Source organism: Brugia malayi (assembly GCF_000002995.4).
Source record: "Brugia malayi strain FR3 genome assembly, contig: Bm_v4_Chr4_scaffold_001, whole genome shotgun sequence".
Classification (NCBI taxonomy): Eukaryota; Metazoa; Nematoda; class Chromadorea; order Rhabditida; family Onchocercidae; genus Brugia; species Brugia malayi.
In genome coordinates, this window is record NW_025062478.1 from 11,518,647 (window position 1) to 11,538,047 (window position 19,401).

At 24.2% G+C, this 19,401-nt stretch overlaps 4 protein-coding genes across 5 annotated transcripts; 1 reads left to right on the top strand and 3 right to left on the bottom strand.

Moving 5' to 3' along the window:
- Positions 1–100: 100 nt before the first annotated feature.
- On the bottom strand, positions 101–686 carry Bm8883 (Uncharacterized protein; the record flags this gene model as incomplete). Its single annotated transcript, XM_001892043.2, has 2 exons — positions 101–389; positions 547–686. The coding sequence occupies 2 exons, from the start codon at positions 684–686 to the stop codon at positions 101–103; spliced, it is 429 nt and encodes a 142-aa protein (XP_001892078.2).
- A 53-nt stretch (positions 687–739) lies between these two features.
- Positions 740–1,720, bottom strand: Bm8884 (Uncharacterized protein; the record flags this gene model as incomplete). The annotated part of the gene is made up of 2 exons (XM_043082460.1): positions 740–1,217; positions 1,434–1,720. 2 exons carry the CDS (start codon positions 1,718–1,720, stop codon positions 740–742), a joined length of 765 nt encoding a protein of 254 aa, XP_042938394.1.
- Positions 1,721–8,202: 6,482 nt separating this feature from the next.
- Positions 8,203–13,970, top strand: Bm833 (Uncharacterized protein; the record flags this gene model as incomplete). 2 transcript variants are annotated; one of them, XM_043082462.1, is made up of 9 exons in its annotated part: positions 8,203–8,319; positions 9,089–9,321; positions 10,369–10,469; positions 10,948–11,081; positions 11,371–11,523; positions 11,743–11,844; positions 12,193–12,300; positions 12,660–12,815; positions 13,851–13,970. In XM_043082462.1, 9 exons carry the CDS (start codon positions 8,203–8,205, stop codon positions 13,968–13,970), a joined length of 1,224 nt encoding a protein of 407 aa, XP_042938396.1. The 2 variants fall into 2 exon arrangements, with proteins under 2 accessions (XP_042938396.1, XP_042938395.1); XM_043082461.1 differs by having other exon boundaries at positions 9,089–9,252.
- Positions 13,971–15,776: 1,806 nt separating this feature from the next.
- Positions 15,777–17,178, bottom strand: Bm8701 (Hsp20/alpha crystallin family protein; the record flags this gene model as incomplete). Its single annotated transcript, XM_043082463.1, has 4 exons — positions 15,777–15,886; positions 16,003–16,123; positions 16,294–16,451; positions 17,001–17,178. The coding sequence occupies 4 exons, from the start codon at positions 17,176–17,178 to the stop codon at positions 15,777–15,779; spliced, it is 567 nt and encodes a 188-aa protein (XP_042938397.1).
- Between the last annotated feature and the right edge of the window lie 2,223 nt (positions 17,179–19,401).

Genomic DNA, 19,401 nt, shown 5'->3' on the forward strand with positions numbered 1-19,401 from the left:
CAATAGCCCTTGTTCATTAGGTTATAGATTCGCCATTGTAGCGACACTCTCGACTCGAGAAGTAGTAAACAAAATGACCGAACTTGTTATCAGTATGCTCCTAGCTCTTTGGTATCTTTTTCCTTCCGCCGAATCGAGGACAGATGGATAATTTTTCTTCATCTTCGTCATCTTCTAGTTCGATATTTGGGTCCACGACTTGGTACTGTTTGTTTTGACTGATGCTCAGCTCTAAGGAGTAGAGGTAGTTCAATGGTCTTTCCCAAATGTGTCCATTGGACATTTTAAGTTGTGCCGCTCGGATATTACCGGCTTGTGCTATTGGTGATGCGCGCCATAGGCCAGCATCCTCTGGGTACTGCTCCTGTGCGCACCAAGACAATCTCTCCCTATACACATCTAATTAACATTTTCTTTCTCGCCTTAATGGTCTTCTCCACGCCATCGATTCTCAAATTTACCTCCAGAGATGTCACGCCTGAGCTGGTGGATCGCCAATATCCAATGCATTTCTGCTTCTATCGATTTGAATCTGGCGGGTAGTACCCACCTTCACGAGCTTGTCTGTCAAATTCCAACATTATTCTCTCCACTTCTTGGGGTAACTCTTTATCTTTAGGATCTTCATTCGCACTCCGTGGCGCAGAAGTCCTTTTAAACGCACGACCATATCCAGCAATTCTCATCAAACTCAATAAGAAGAAACATGCGCTTACAAAGTCACATGGCTTCGTGTCTCTCAAGTTACAATTATGCTTAATTGTAATTGTGCACAAAAATTGAGCAAACGAACGAGGACTAGACTTGACATCACCTCACGCATATCTTTCATTATACTTAGCACGAATTTACTGTTAGCGAAAGCCTTACACCAATTCGTGTCGATCTCAACCCATTCAAAACTCGACGTAGGCATATGTTTCACCATGGCAGTGCCACAATGCTTCATCGAGAATTGTCTCCCCGATAACGCGCCTGCGTATCGCACACAGAAACTTAAGAAAGTCCTCACTTTCTTTATTATCACTTTCGGTGATACGCAAATACGCAACGCACACTCGTCAAGAATAGCATGCAGATCATATAGCTCACCGCAAATCCGCAGTTTAGCTCGAACGAGACCAACTCGCATTTCTTTGACATTCAACAGCGATTCAATAACGTTATGTATGTGATAAAACCCTTTGACGAAGACCAATTGCGCTTTATTCGCTTTCCTGACGGAAAATGGGCTCCAATCCGTTTTCTCATATAAAGACATCACGTAGTTCGATAGAAACGTCGATGCATTTCATAAACATACTCAGCCATTCCCACAGATGAAAACATCCGCAGGTCAGCGTTTCCGTCTTCGCTCGACCAAGCAGGAAAGTGTGATGAAACGAATTTTCGTCAACTCTAAAACAGTCGAGATACGCACTCGAGGTATCAACCGCAACGCTTTTGGATCGCTTCTCAACATCAGACTCCACAATGCACCGTCTGATTTCCAAACAACCTTCTCGAAAGCGTTTTTCCAAGGATTAAACTGGGTTTGTGCTTCCGCCAGGCGCACCACGCCCGTGTTGAGAGTAACTATGTCATCAATCTTTGACCATCGCCAGGCCTCGGACTGTACAAAAATCTTTTCCAAGTCGCTTAGCGCCCCCTCCACGTCACTGGACGCGTCACACCATCGCAATCTTGATAGAATAGATCGGATTTCAGCACACCATGACATACTGCACAAAACAATTTAAAGATATAAGCAAGCTGGACACCTCGCAACCGTGCCATATCAAACAAAAAACTATAATGAATGGCTTTGTAAACAAGAAAACTGGGAGGGATTTTATGGGTGTTAAGATTACAAAGTGGATTAAAATCACTTAAAACAATAGCCTTTGATCATTAGGTATAGCTACGCCATTGTGGCGACACACGCATACAAATACACTCTCATAGACACACATACATGCATACATATACACTTTCATAGACATACACGAATGCAGACACATCCACATTCATGCATGGACATACACACAAAGTAAACATGCATATAGTGCACATACATACTTACATACACACATAAATATATATAAATGAATGTATCGAAATTGAAATGAAGACAATAAGCATATAGTACCGAAATTTGAAACGAATGGTATGTCTTTTAAATGAAATCTTTTCACTCTTTTAGGATTACTTTTGATAAATGTTTGAATTGAAAAGAAGAAAAACTGATAGAAACTAATATTATTTTCTTATTGTTTTACACTTTATAATACTTTAAAGTTTTTTACTTTTCCAATTTCTTTTTTTTTTTTTTTTGACTATTCGATTACTTTGTTTACATTTTTTACGTCACCAAATATTTTTATAATTTTTTTTCTACTTTTTATTCATTCATTCAATTTGTTTAAATTTTTTCCAAAAGATGAAAAAAAAGATAGTTGAATCAATTTGTAAAATAATTTTAATTTTACTGCAAAAAAAAAAAAATTAATTTATAAGCTACTAATTATGGTTATAATTAATTAATTGCTTTTTTCAAAATAAATTATGTTCAAGGAATTCAATATTTTTATTTTTTACCTTTCTTTTCACATTTTATTAGCAAACATTATGCTAAAGATTTTGTTTTTTTTGTTTGCTTAAATAAGTATATACTTTTGAAGATTGTTTGCTCACATCATTATAAACTATTCCATCTATTTATTTAAATCATTACTAAATTTAATTTCATAATGTAGTATAAGTTAGTAAGTTCATTCACTAATGAATAATATAATCTAAGTTATTTGTAAAGCAAATCTTACATTTTATTTGTTATTTGTGCAAAATGTAATGCATTTTGATATATCTAAAAGGATTTTTTCATTTTTAATATTTCATTTTTCAATTATAAATTTTCCTTTATTAATATTCCTTTCTTTCTTTCAATTATAAATAATTTGTGTTATTTGATTGAAAACTGTAGATTTATTGATGACTTTTATCTAGTACATTTCAAATTAATTATCAATAACTTTTATTCAGTACTTACTTATGCAATAGTAAATTATTGCATTAAATTGTTTTTTTTTTTTTTTGCTATATTAAAAACTGTATTAAACTTTATTTTTATTTTTGACATAATTTTTCTTTTTGATCACTTTATTAATAATTTATTTATTAATCATTAAACACAATTCCTTTTCAGTCTTTTTTTTTTTAATTATTAAATTATTTTTAATATTCGCTTCCTAATAATATTTTCAATAAAACTACATGAAGTAATAGAGAGAGAGAGAGAGAGAGGGAGAGAAGTACAGAGAGGTAAAGTTAAGTGTCAATGCAAGTGCTATGAAAAGAAGGAAAGAAGAAAAGGAAAGAAATTATATCAAAAATTTTTTTTATAACAAACTTTTTTTTTTTTTTACATTTTATTTTTAAAATTAAGAAATTCATTATAACACCATTAAATCCATTATTATAATTATTAGTGAAATTAAAATTGACACACTTAGTAAATAATTTTAGTGAAAAAAGTTTTAAAAAATTAACACAATAATATCGGTTTTAACGATTTTTTTTTACGTTCACTAATTTTTGGCGAAAGTATTAAAAGTAATTTATTGAAAAAGAATAAAAATTTATCTTCTGTCTTCCTTTCGTTTTTAATTTAAAAAGGAAATAAAGATAATTTTGTTGTAAAATTGTAAAAAAAAAGGAGGAATATATTACTATCAAATTATTTGCACACATTTCTTTTTCATCGTTTTTTTTTTTTGATAAAAAACTTTTTTATCTTCAATTTTATTAATCGTTCCGTTTTTTTTTCCTAAAGTAACTTTCATCAATAAAATTTTGTTTTATTAGTAATACTTCCATATGGAAGAAAAAGAATACCAATAATAGAATTATTTTGAAAGAAAATTAAAAAAGCAAAAAAAAAAAAAGTAGCTAGCATAAAAGTAAACAATAATTTTAAATTTTTTATTGAAAAATTAAATGTAAAAGAACAGAAGAAAAAAATAAAGATTTTTAGAAGAAGTAATTAGAAAAAAAAAAAGAATGCTGAATTAAACAAATGAATTTGAATATATACGTATTCTCGTCGTTGTCATTTTTTTGTGCTTGCAAAACGTTACGTGATAATCGTGATTAAATGTTTGTTTAATACGTGAACGTTCCATCTGTTTGCTGTATAATTTGGTTTATATAAATTTTGGACTTCTCTAGCAAAGATTGTTTTGCAAAATTTAAGTCACTACTAGTAATATTAATTAATATTAGCTTAACAGTTTATCACCTGATGGGATTGCTGATCATAATTTTTAACCATATAAGGCTATCGTATATGTATTTATGTTTACCAGATTGAAAATTAAATTTAAAAAAAGTGAAAAAAAAATAGTGATTAAAAATTCCAACCAGGAAAATAAAGAAAAAAATTACTAATAAAAAATTAAATTTTTAATATTTACTCAGTTGTATGATAGTTGTTAATTTTTAGAGGTATTATCTCTTTTATTTCTAAGTTTATATGTGATAATTTTTATCAAACGTCTGTTTAATATGTGGAAATTTTATTTGTAACAAAATATTATTATATTTAATGATGAAATTTGCTTCTTTTTTTTTTCCTTCCGCAAATTTTGTATGATTTTCTTTGGCTGGATAACATTTCAAATTTGTCTTTAATAATAAAAAAAAAAAGGAAAAGAGTAGTAACAATTTTTTCATTTTTGAATAATTTCATTTAAATGTCATCAGGCAATAGGACAATTACACTCATTGCATTACAGTAAAGTGTCCGATTTCAATTGGTAAAATTCATATGAAATCTTTAAAAAAAAAAAAAAAAAAAAAGGGAAATTTCATCACATAAAATAAAACTTTACAAAATTTCTTACTTTTCTCTCTCACAAAATTGTCAAAAAAAAAAATGATTAATTCATAGCAAATTTTTTAATAATATAATATAAAACTGAATTTTATTGTGTTTCTTTCTTAAAAGTTTCTTTTCTAATATTCTAATATTTTAAAATTTTTAATATTTCATTGCGTTTTTTTTTCTTTTCATTTTTAGATTTTTTTATAATGTTATCATGATTTTATCATGTTTTTCAGATTTCAGGTTATGTTTTTTAGGTTCACAGTTAATAATAGTTTTTGTTGAGTTTTTTTTTTTTTTCTTGTAACAACAATTTTGTCAATTTTTTTAATCATATAATAACTATTTTTATCAAGTTTATTACGATATGATAATGATTTATTTTGTTTATTTGAGATAAAAAAGTATTTAAGTATATGTTTCTTTAAGTATAAGTAAAAAGTATAAAACAGTGTGATTTCTACAGAATTTTTCAAGGTATAAATAATGATTTATATTATTTTTTTGTTATATAATGATTATTCCTACTAAATTATTAAAAATATAATATAAATAATTGTTAATCAATTATACTTACAGTTCTGCTTTACATTTATATTTACAGATATAATATTTATTTATCGATTTTAATATTTGTATACTTTTACAATTTTAAGTTCTTTTTTTAGCAATTAAAGTTCTTCATTTTTTTTTTTACTTTCAAGTAGTAAATAAAATTTTCGTTTATTTTTGAATGAAATAAAATTATGCAAACAAAATATTCGTTTTTAAATTTCATTTTTTCATAGCATAATACTACAATTGTTGACATTTGACATTGTCATCTATTGTTCATTCACTTTTATTCATTACTACAAGATTTTGACAGTTTTTTTTTTCATTTGTTTACTTGCCGTTCTTTTTTTTTTTTTTTTTTTTGACTTTTCTAATCTGCCATATATATAATCAAATTTAATTCGATAATTTTAAAGCAGATAATATTATACATCGAGATTACCGAGAATGTTTTTTTTTTTTTTCTTCTATCAAATCTTAATGCATTTTTAAAATATTGAAATATTAATATTAAAATATATCTAAAATATTAAAATAGTCAAAGAGAAAAAATGCATAAATTAAGTCATATTTTTAATTTATTAAATATTTCTAACTTCTATAATTATTTAAATTAAATATTTCAAGTTATTAAAAGAAAAAGAAAAAATCAAAAATGATTTAATCATTTATATATAAATTGCCTGATGCATTTTAAAATATATTCTTAAAAAAAATTCATTTTCCAATTGTTTTTGTTCATTTTATAGGAATTTCTTTTTCTTGCTCATACTTAATCCTTTAAATATTCTAAAAAAAAATGAAAAGACAGAAGAAAAAAAAATAATATTCAAACATGAAAATAGCACATTATATTACAACAATTTATTACTGACACAATTAAAGATGGAATGAAAGAAAATTGAAAATTTGAAAAAAAAAAAGAACCAAAATTTATTCATCTATTTTTTTTTTTTTTTTGCTAACAGAACTTGTTTTATTTTATCATTTTTTCAAATTTTGATTTTTTCTCATTTTTTCAACTTTTCTCACTTTTATCATAAATCTCATTTCAAATTCGATTTATTATCTTCTTTGCAAAAGTTTGTTAATAATGAATAATAGAATGATATTGTTCTGATATTTTCGTATATAATCATTGTTTCATTTCTTCATAAAAGTTTAGTGATAATAATATCATAGTGATTTTACTATGTTATTTTTATGTTTCAGTGTTATTTACACAAATTAATTATGGCTTAAGAATCACAGATTCAAATTTCTATTTTTATTCCATATTCATAACCTGAAATTCACTTAAAATTTCATTGCAAATTTAATGAATTATTGTTTGTTTTAACAAGAAGAAATGTGCAATATTACTTTTTCCTTCCCATTTTCTCTTTCTCTCTCTCTCTCTCTCTCTCTTTAATACCTCTTTTGTCCACACTGATACTATTTTTTCTTTTTTTAAGAATTTCTTTTTAATTCAAATATTCTATACTATTTTATCATAATGATTTAAAAAAAAAAAAAGAATTAAAATAATAATATGTAAATATTAGCAAACCAAAAAAGTTTCCTATCAAATATTTACTTATTAGAATAAATTTAGGAAAAAAAAAATGTTAATTCTGCATTTATATGTATTATTTGTTGTTAAAAGAAAAAACGATTTAAATTAAAGAAAAAATTAATTATAAATTTTAATTAATATAAGTGAAAAGAATTTCCTTGAAATAATGCAAATATCTAACATTTTTAAGCATTTTTAATTAATTTAAAATTCATTCACTAAAATATTATAATAAAATACATTTAGCTATGAAAATAATAAAACTAATCGATGCGTTAATATTTATTAATTTCACAAATTTTTTCCAATTTACTTTTGTTGAATATATGTGTAACATATTTGCAGTAAAAAATCAAACTTTTTTAGTTATTTTTTTCAACATTTTCAAATTAATGTCTAAAAAAAAAGTGAAAAATATTTTTGAATTATTACAAATATTATTATTATTCATAAATTTGCCTAGTATTCTATAACTTTTTCTTAATTCCTGTTTTTTTTTTTTATTTTATTTTTTTCAACTGAAAAAAAAAAAAGAAATGAAAACATATTGAAGTATAATTATCCTATAAAATATGAAAAATATATTTACACTTATCTGTTTATGAATGCACTAAGTTTTTTATCTTTTTAAAATGAAATGAAAAAAAAAAAAAAATGCATTTGAACATTTCAAACTCAAATTTCTTTCATATTTCTTTCTCAAATATAATTTCAAGATGTTTCTGCTACTAATTTGCTCACTTCCTTCTTATTTTTTTAAAAGAATTTGAAGGATTTTTGTTGATGATTAGAATTTTATTTTCGTTGGCAAAATGAATTAATGATATTTGCTAAACACTAATATAATTAAAATTTGGATCAATAAATGATTCATTGCTGATTGTTTTGTTGTGTTTTTGAATAAACACATGAATGATTAAAATGATAACATCTTAAATTGACTGATTAATTAATTAATTTTTTCCACGTTAATTAACTCGATTATTGACATCATAAAACAAATTAATTGTTTTATCAAATATGGAATATAAAATTGTTTATTTTTTGAGTAATTTCAAATTTTAAAATATAATAAAATTGTTATTACATATGTTTATTGTTGTTGCATGTTAAATTAAAATTTCAAAGCAATTTAAATTTTTTATAAAAAAAAAAAATTAAAATGGAAGATAAATGAATTAGCATATCATTCATGCTATTATTTATATTTGCAGTACACTGGAGTGAGCAAATGGCTGATGAAAGTGATACGTTAACAATCAGTGAACAATTGCGCCTCGCCAAAGATATGGGATATTCTGATGAAGAAATTATGCAAGCAATTAGCATGAATTGCGCTAAAGATGGAGTATAATTTTTATTTATTTAATTTTAAAATTTTGCAAAAATTAATTATCCAATAGAAAAAATTTTTTTTTTTTTTTTAAGACTTAAAATATGACAAATGTATTGGAATGTGAGTGTTCTGCTTCTCATTTAGTTGATAATAAATATGAAACAACAAAATATTGATAATATGATTCATTTATGGGAGAAAAAGATGACAGAATGACATTTTAGAAAAGAAAAGAAAGGAAGGGAAAGAAGATAGAATGAAATTTTATAAAATGAACACAATTCAAATAAGTTATACATATTAATCATTTATGTAATTTATCATATTAAATAAAATTTTTTTAAATGTAGAATTGAATTAAATAAAATTTGTATTAATTAAACGATTTATGTGTTTTTTTTAAGTAAAATATAATATTTTCAAATGTTTTGTTCACTTGCTGAAGAATAAAAATTAAGTAAATTTTATTGAAATGACATTATAATAATATCAAAATCCTTTCTTTTTTCTTTTTCTTTTTTCTTTTTATTTTAATAAAGGATAGAATTTATTCGCGTCAAATTTAATGATAGTTTAATGTTTAAAAAATTTTCAACATTATATGGTATTTCCAGAATAATTATATGAAAAAAAGGAAAGAAAAACTCTCAAATAAATTTAGAATTTTATATAAAAATTTTAAATTGAATATTAAATGAAAGATTAAGTAACATTTTATTAGCATATAATATTAATTAATATTTCATATTGTTTTTTCTTTCTTTCTTTTTTTTTTTTGCAGTCCTATCGAGCATTTTCATCAACAAACGCTATGATCGATATGTTAGCAAGAGTACAACGAATGTGTGAAATAACCAACCGGATCGATTCCGGAACCGGAATGATCAAAAAATATGAAAGAAACATTCAGTTAGGAAATAGAAGCGATACAGATTTAAATCAAAGGTTATCCAGTTGCTGTTTTCGCTTTGCATCTTTCAATCGCTCTTCAAATATACAACAACAATTATATGAGTTAGTTTACCCGAAATAATACAAATACAGTTTAGTTTTAGGTTAATCAATTAATTAATTAATTAATTAATAGAATTAAATAAAATGTTTTTTCGGCTAATTTTATTTTTTTTTTTATAATAATTTTTTGAATTAATTAAGTATTTCAACTTGAAAGTTAATTATCAATCAGAAAAATTTCGTTCTTTCGATCTTAAAATTCAACCATTGCAACTTGGCTAATTTAGTCTGTAAATATAATTTTTAATCAAGAAAATTTCAAAGTAAAAAAAAAAAAATTAAAATTACTAGAATTTCTAGTCTGTAAAACTTCCGAAAGCTAAGGTAATTAAAAAATTTGAATTATAATTTTGACATAATTTTTGCAATTGCTAGCATAATATAATACCTTTGAAGAATCAATATTGGCAAAAATTGAGGAGAAAAAAGTCATAAAATAGCAGTCTTTGAAATTATTAATAATTTAAACTTATTAAAAATTTCCTGAATGATAATTGTAAGAGAGAATTAGCAATTTGATATAATTAATATCAGAATTAAATAAGTACAATTTAGAAAAAAAAAAAAAGAAATAAATCCTTTTTATTTGGAAAAAATAAATAAGAAATAAGTAAATATGCACAATTTTTGCTTTTGAATATATACCTTGGCTTGATATAATTAAATTTTTAAATTCTAAAATTACGTATTGTATTTAATCAATTGAATTGGAAGTTTGAATGAAAAATTACTTTAGCATATTAAATAACTGTACTTAATTTAGTAATCATTAATATATTAACGTATTGTTATGTAAACATTTAATTTACTTAATTAAATTTTAAAATAAAAATTTGCTTTGCTCAATACTTTAAAAAATAAATTTTAGAAAGAGCAAATTATTTAATTATTACATAAATTTTAGAAAGGGAAAAAATAAATTATTTAATTATTACAATTATAAAAATTTTAGAAAGGGAAAAAATAAATTATTTAATTATTACAATTATAATAAATTTTAGAATTTGTTGTTATTAATAAAATTTCTATAATTAATTACAAATTTAGCAGTGATAATGCATATGGTTCGTCATCGCATACATCTGGTCCAGGAATACGTCGAGCTATATCATTTTATAATCCATCATCAACAATTCATAAATCACCAGGTTTATTAATTTAAATTAAATTTTGGACTAAAATAAAATAATTTAAATAAAGTAAATAGCAAGTTTCACCACTTTTTTCTGTTAATTTCAAAATGTTTGAAACGAAATTGCTGGCATAGAAATTATAATAGAAATAATAACGAAATAAAATAAATGTAAATAATTGGAATTATTGAAGCCTAAAATTGTATTAGTAAGTCGAATAAATTGAAATAATCAAAATAAAAAAAAAAAAAAAAAAAAAAAGAGCAATTCTTCAAATAAAATTTATGAATAAATAAAATCAAGCAAACACAATTTTTTAATATGCTTGTAGAAAGATAATAAACTGAAAGCAAATTTAAAAAATAAATGAAATTTTGATTGTAAAAAAGAAGTAATTTGCTTGAAAATTATATGAAAATTTAAATTTAAAATTCTACTTCAAACGATAATAAAATTTATTTTTAAAAATATTACAATTATATAATTCTTGAAGAAATGGTGACAACATCTTCTCATGAATATCGTTCAAGTCCACCACAATTTCAATTGCAACGATTGCTTGATGCATTTGAAAAAGAGCAAAAAAGTTTCAACGATGAATCAAAACGATCAATTTGTGCACTTGAAGTACAACAATAATAATAATAATATAATTTTTTCATTTTTCTTTTCTAATTTTTCAAAAAAAAAAAATGAATATTTTAAATATTTCAAAAAAAAAAAAGAATTATATTGATTAAAAAAACTTGCAAACTAAAAGTGCTTTTTATCTCAGAAAAAAGTGAAAAACTGATAATTTTAAAAAGTGCTAAATTATTTGTTACTTTAATTTGCATAAATAGAATTATTAAACTAACTATGAATTTTAGCCACAATTTGAAAGACTTAGCAAATTTCTACGAAAATTTGAATTTAGGAAAGATGCAGGCAATTTGCGGATAATCAAGCAATTCTTCAAGTTCGACTTCTGGAAAAAGATTCTGAAATAGAATTGCTAAAAACTCAATTAAATACATGCTCAGCAGTTGAGGAACAACTACGATTAATAAAAATAAAATTAGATAATGAAGTAAATGAATTCGAATTAATATCATTTCAAATTAATTATTAAAATTTACATTATTATCGAATTGTCTTTCCAATAAACTAATCGTTTTTTTTTTCCATTTCATTTTTATTTTAATCAAAAAATTTGATTTGAAGATTTTAAAATAAGGCATATCTTAGTATAAGATATACAAATTTTTATTCTTTTCTAATTTTTTCACTTTAATAAAGTTAATTTCAGTTACTCGAAAGTAAGAGTAAAAGTGACGAAATTCGTGTTTTAATAGAGCAAGCTGAAGTTGTTAAAAAGCAACATGAAAATGAAATTCGAGAAAAAGACGAAGTAATTTTAGTAAATATTTACAAATAAGGTTTTTAACAATTATGGAATGATTAGCATAATTTTGTTGAATTTCGTTCAAAATTTTCATATAAAATAAATTTTGCATTAGCAAAAGCAAAAAAAAAAAAATTTTTTTTGATGACAAGAATAAATATAAATTAAATTTTAATTTTTTTAATCATTGTTAATTAACTTTTAAATTATTTTATAAATGAGATCAATCGATGATTTTTTCATTTTGCATATAATCTTGCTGATCATTAATACATCAACCTGTTAATTAGTTTCATTCGTAGACGTACGCTACGCTTAATAGCCGTATACTTTAAGTAATTTCATTTATTTCAGTATATCAGCAAACTTTTCTCAAAATTGAAAGAAGCTGAAGATGAAAGGAAACCAGCATTTGAAAAAACTGCCAATCTTCAAAATGAAATTGATGATTTGAAAAAACAGGTTAGTAATAATTATGAATAGAAGAGAATTCATTACTTTTTATATATCATTTTTAGCTTGTTAAAAATTCATAGTAAATTAAAAACTTGTAGTAATTATAGTAATTTATAGTAATAAATTCTTTTTTTGATTACTTCTTCTTTCAAAAGTAATATTTATTTTTTAATTATTGATTTATCACATGAAATACTCATTTACATTATGCATATTTACATAAATTATATGTATTTATAAGATTTATATTTGAATATTAATACATATTACCTTGAAAAAGATATTTTCAAATGCATAAAATAATAATTAAAAATAATAAATTTTATTTTATTTTTTAATTTAGAATTTAATTTTGCTGTTTACAGTTAGCTGAAAAGGAAGCTGATCTCAAGAAATGTGGAAATTGTTATGATGAAATGCGAAAAGCTGAGCAATTAATTGAACAAATTCGTCTGGAACGTGATGAAGTACGATCAACACTGAATAAGATACCCACATGTGTTATTTGCCTTGATAAACGGGTCTGTTCAATTTTAATTTGTAATAATTATAGAGAATTTAAATTAGATTAATTAATATACTCGAATTATGAGCTTAAAAAAAAATAGTCAAATCAAATTCCTAACTGATAATTTGGTGAAATATTGGAAACTTTAAATACTATTATGCATTATTAATAAAAATAGTAATAATAGTAACAATAATAATAGTAGTAGTGATATTATTAGTAAAGGTAATAATAATAATTGCAACAACAATGATAGTGTTAATAATAATAATAACAGTAATAATAATAATAATAATAATAATAATAATAATAATAATAATAATAATAATAATAATATTGAAAACATTTTACCATCTTTATTAGAAAAGACATTTTGATAGAATCATTTTAAAATGATAAAACCTATTTAGAAAAAACTTTTAATTTATTTTCCTTTAATTTTATAACACTAAGACAAAAATATGAAGTGCTAATTTTTGATTCCTCTAGATTTTATCTTTTTTTTTTTTCTTTAAATTTCGTTTTATTTTATTTGGAAAAATGAAAAAGAATGAGAAATTATTTCACAATTTGTTAATTTTTTCTTTTTGTTTACATTAGCAAAGCCTTAATTAATAATACTAATGAAAAGAAAAAAATAGACAATACTAAAGGAAGCCTAAATATTAACACATTTTATTTCTTTTTAGCTAATGAAAGCTTTTGCTTTCGTTCTATTCATACTAAAATTTATTTGTTATCTAATGCATTATTAATATTATTAACATTATTATTTTCAGTTTTTATTATTATTTTTACTATTATTAATTCATATTCTATATAAATGTTATTATTAATTCATATTTCATATATAAAAATATTAATTCATATAAATTCATATTAGATTACCATGTATTCCTATCGACTAACATTTATGAATGATAATAATAATAATGATGATGATAATAATAATAATAATAATGATGATGATGATAATAATAATAATGATGATGATGATAATAATAATAATAATAATAGTAATAAATGATATTAATGAAATATATTTTAGCCACAAATGCTCTACATGCCATGTTCACATTTTATTTGTTGTGAAGGATGTGGCAGTCGATTTGAGCAGTGTCCAGCATGTCGGCAAAAAATATGTGGCAAAATAACAGCTTATCAATGATTGATTGAATTTACATTGATGTGAGTGAAATTTGAATTAATTTTTTTATTGTCTTTTTTTTTTTCTTCCAAATATGAAAAATTAAAATAATTTTGAAATTCAATTTGAAAAATGATATACTGTAAATATGCTGCAAATCAAATAAATTATGTTTTTCTTTTTTAGGAAAGAAAAAAAAAAAAAAAAAAAAAAAGAAAAAAGTGAAATAAACTGCAATTTTAATTTACAGTATATTTCATTAGAATGTTTCTGCTTATCATTCATTGGTTTTTATGTTGGTTTATCCTAAAATTAACAAAGATAATTTCAAGTTTGGATTATAATTTTTCTTTTTTTACAAATTAATATATGCAACACTGTCCTGCCATTTTATTGCATTGTATCATTACTATTACAATCATAATTGTAATTATAATTGCCATTATTGCTAATATCATTATTACTACTACAATTACTAATATTTATTATTATTATTTTTAAGATTTATTATTATTATTATTACATTATTATTATTATATTATTGCTACCGTTATTTTTATTAAAATTATTATTATTGTAATTGCTATTACCATCGACATTATTAGTATCATCACAACGAACAATCTATATTGTTAATGATGCCTGCCAAAATGCTTCTTTCGAAACTTTCATGTCTTCTCTCTTTATTTGTGCTTCTAATTTTGCATTTTTTTTAAAGTTTATTCTCTAAATATTTGCCTTATTTTTTGGTATCATCCTTTTTTTTTTTTTTCTTGGTTTCTTATGTTCTGGTTTTGCGCTTTGAAGTTAGTGTAAAATTTCAAAATAAAATTGATCGAATATTTATTTTACTTTGCTGTTTCTAACAATAGTAGAACAATGGTAAAAGCAACATAATAACAGCAGCAATATTGTCTGGGAAATCATTATTAACATACATGAAGAAATGTTTTAAAATAAAATAGTTTGATGATGATATTTATTCAGATGGAAGATTAAATTAAGATGCAGTGAGAAAAGTAAAGGTTTATACATTGGTAAAATCATAAGATGTATGGCTATTTAGTTTATAGCTCTTGAATATATGCATAAATATATCGTCCAAATAATAAATATAATAGGGTAGTTAGCTGGGTTAAGAATCATAAATCTATTGGGGGTTCAATTATAAATATGAAGAAAGTATTACTTTTGTTAATCAGTCGTATCCTCAACTTTATTTCATGGGAACAATTAGGAATTAATTTTATGTTCCAATTGCTAAGGAAATATAATCAAGATCACGAATCCTGTTATGTCAGACCAAGATCAAGATCAACCATGATGAGCAGTCTTGATTTGTTTTATATCCATATAGAATTTATAAAGCATATACTAGCATAATTCGACAATGAAATTAAAATACAATTTGCAAACAGTGAATTATAACTCATTTGCAGTAAGCCAACAATTTCATTTTATCAAGAAACCCTCAGACACTAAAACTATTCCCAAATATTCAAAGCCATAAACTGCAATATATCCATTAAATTTCTCCTGTACAGATTATTCATTTCTAAAATGCAAACTGCCAAGCGAAGGGTAGTTCTAACTTGGAGAATACACCCAGACTATTTGGAATTATGGATTTACGAAGAGGATTTTATAAATGGAAATTATTAGATATTTCTGAAAAAATATATTCGCAAATAAATGATATAGAAAATATACAATGTGGGAAGACTATTAATTTTCACAGTCGATGGTATCATGAAATCGTGCGTCAGTGCATTCCATGCTTACTTAGTCTTCGTAATGCTTGAGTTTCAATTTAAAACTATTACAGATTTATTCATGTTTTACGGGAATCTCCGTATCGGCGAAGACAGCTTCTTCCGGTGCATTATATGGTGCTTTGATTTGCAAAATTCCTTCCGATGTAAAGTGGCAGGTCATATCTTGAAAAAGAGCATTCAGTATTATAAATAATTTTCAAAATTTTCAACAGTTCACAAACTATTTTAAAGTGAACTTGCGAAATCTTTTAAAGTTCTAAATGAAAATTTATATTTACCTTTAGTAATCACTCCTTGTGGCAAAGTGATTTTACGCAAATATTCAAACTTCGTTTCGTCATCTTTGTGTTTTGCTTCAACTGTCAGGGTATTGTCTTTGGCATTAGTCTTGACAGTAACCTGCAAACCAAATTACAATTTACGACCAAATTACGAGAGGGTTTTTTTTTAAACCCTAGAAAGATCGAAATATCATCATAGCATAATGTTTAAATGTTTAATCAAATCGCTTCCAGACAAACTAAAAAGAAGAAATAAACCAAAAAGAAAACTAGCTTGTAGGTTTAAACCTCGTCTGGTTTAAATCGACGAACATCCAATTCCAACAAGAATTTTTTCACGCCGTCTTCTTCCACGATTGGATTCAGAACGCGATACGCTTCTATTTGTGAAGGATGTTCGTGAACTCTTATAGGTCGAAAATTATCAAACCAGTCGCGTGAATTCCCTTAAAATGACATCAAATTTACTTATTGTTCTAAACAGGTAAAAATATCTAAATGAAAGGAATCTATAGGTATATTTTTTAGGCTACAGGGAATCTATCGAATACACCATTTTTCCACGTATTCTCAGATTTCGTTCCCATATTGTTTGATTCATAATAATTTAAACTTCAATTTCATGAATTCCACAAATCAATTAATACGGAAAAATATGATAAAATTTAGCTTTGAATATTATCGTTTTCTTCAGAGATTGCTGCAAACACACTATAATAATTATCGAAAGGCAAAAATACACATCATAGCATGGAGAAATAAAAATGATACCTTTATCCTACTAATTTTTAATCGATATTATTGGTAACTCAATCGATGGTTAGAAAGATTGAAATAAAAAATAAAAACTAAATTAACCACTCAGAAATATACAAGACGAGAGGAAATCAGAAATTTATAAGCATATTTCGAACTTCGAGAAAAATTTCGTAAAAATTAATAAATTCTAAAATTCATTATTATCTATTTATAAAGTGAATCGATAACCAACTCACAAAAAACTCGATCAAACTGTCGTTCAATTTCTTGCAGTTGTCTATCAATACTTCTGAATACTGTTGACAACGGATACCTGGGTCCAAAAGAGTAATTCCTGGTGGGATATATCCATGACCCATTATTTACACCACTAATTCCCCGACGTATAATCGATTTATTTAGTAAGCGTAACATAAAGCGTGTCAAATCTGCAAAACGATAACTCAATTAACTAACGATCACTTTTCATCAAAACTCAGCGTAAAACATTTTAAGACATAAAATAAATTGAATTAAAAATCTATGTAATATTTCGGCTAAGCAAAAAGTAAAACAAAAAGATTTGTTATCTGGAAAAAAAATACCAGAAAGTTTCTATAGTAATACAGATATTCTGCAGAGAGAAAAATGATTGAAAAATGGTATCTTTAGAATATTTAGAATGATAATGAAATTCGCGAGGTAACAAAATTCGAGTAACGAAATAACATTGTAATATGTATGATCAAATAAAGAAATTTAAAAAAAAATAACACTGAAATGTGAGCATTGATATAAATAAAAACTATCAAAATTTCGACATAATATAGTGATTACTAAGAAATCACGAGAAAAAAAAAGTTGAAAATAGCTAAACTGTTACGCAACATAGCATATAATTACGCCAACGTACGTGACCTTCCCCAATCTACTTCATAAATGAAGAAACAATACGCGTGAACACTTCACGTTGCAACAACCAATAGCGAAATAGCTTTTAGCTTGCTTTTATATACACAAACAGATGACGTTGCCAGAAAATTCCAGGACATTCTGAGTCATTCGTAGGTGATGAAATCTCGAAGTGCTATTATTGATTTATGTTTTCTTTGAGATGTAAACAATTTATTAGCGATTACTTACGTTAACACTCATTGACGTATCACACTTAGCGTAGTGCATTCATCACGTTTTCAAGAATATTATTTTACGTTAGCGGTAACTGAGTGTGAGTATGAAAAGGTTTTTTGATAAATTTCATTCTTAAACTATGTTAGATTTATACTATATATATATATATATATATAATTATCTCTAAGGAAATGAAAATATAAGTTAAATTAAAAAAAATAAAGATGAATTAAGAAGAAATGCTGAAAAAAAGAGCAGAATATTTCATAGTTTTAAAAATTCTTTTAGTTTAGAAATTCATTCTTCTTAAAAAGTTATTGTTTATTCACTTGTTTTTTTTTAATCTAACATTCTTACAGCTTATCAAATATTTTTGGTTAAAAAATTTTATTCCAATTCAGTAACCTGAAATTATATTCAGTTTCGCATATCTGTTATTCTTTTTCATCACAAGAAGCAAATGGAAAATAAAATGCAAAAAAAAAATCATAAAAAAAATTAAGACTCTACATCACATCAAATCTTTCAGATTAAAATCTCAGAATTTCTTTGCTTACTGAGTGGTAAAACTTAAATTGATAAAATGAATGCCTAAATAATAAGAAGCAATCAGTTTCATTTGTTTTCCAAATTATAATATAATGAAGCAAGAATATGCAAGTAAATAAGGAAAGAAAAAATGAAAGAAAGGAAAATGCCGATTAAACTTAACATAAGAATCTTAAAAAAAATCTTGAAACTTCATCACACAAGCCAAGTAAACTTAACATATGTACAAAATATTTAGACAGTTCTTTTCAGCCATTTTTTTCATTTTCTAATTTGTTTCATTATTAATTTTTATTGTTATTTTAATTTACAGCCATCAATTATTTGAATTAAATTAATTCTTCAATGATTTTTAACTTAAATGCTTAAAATATTATCGAGTATCATTCATTAAATGCAACGATATATGGAATATACTTTAAGATACTAATTACCTTTACTTTCTGAAAATTAAATTGCTTTAATATCTAATATTATATTAGCATCGTTAATATAATAAATATTTAGATAATTTTTATTAACATTGTTAATGTAATAAATATTAATATAATAAATATTTAGAAAGTTTCATCTTTTATTTCCTTCATTTCTCCCACTTTACAAAAATTTTAAACTTGAATTAAATTATCAGATCAATTATTCACTACTTCGTAGTTCTTATCAATAATATCCACTACCATTTCTACTTTATCATTTATTAAATGTTTCATTTGCTACTCTACTTTATAAGTAAATTAAATTTTTTTTTTTCTTTAGCTTGCAACAAAATCTTATTTTCTATGCAAATTTCCTATACTATATATTATATTTGTTTAATGTTTAATTAAAATTTTTCTCTTTTTCATTTTCAAGCTAAATTAATCATTTACTAACTTATAGCTTTCATTTCATTTTTCTACATTCATTAAAAAGTTATTATTTCAAATGGTTCAAACTGATGAATATAGTATTTCTCACATATCATTAAAATTAGTTTAC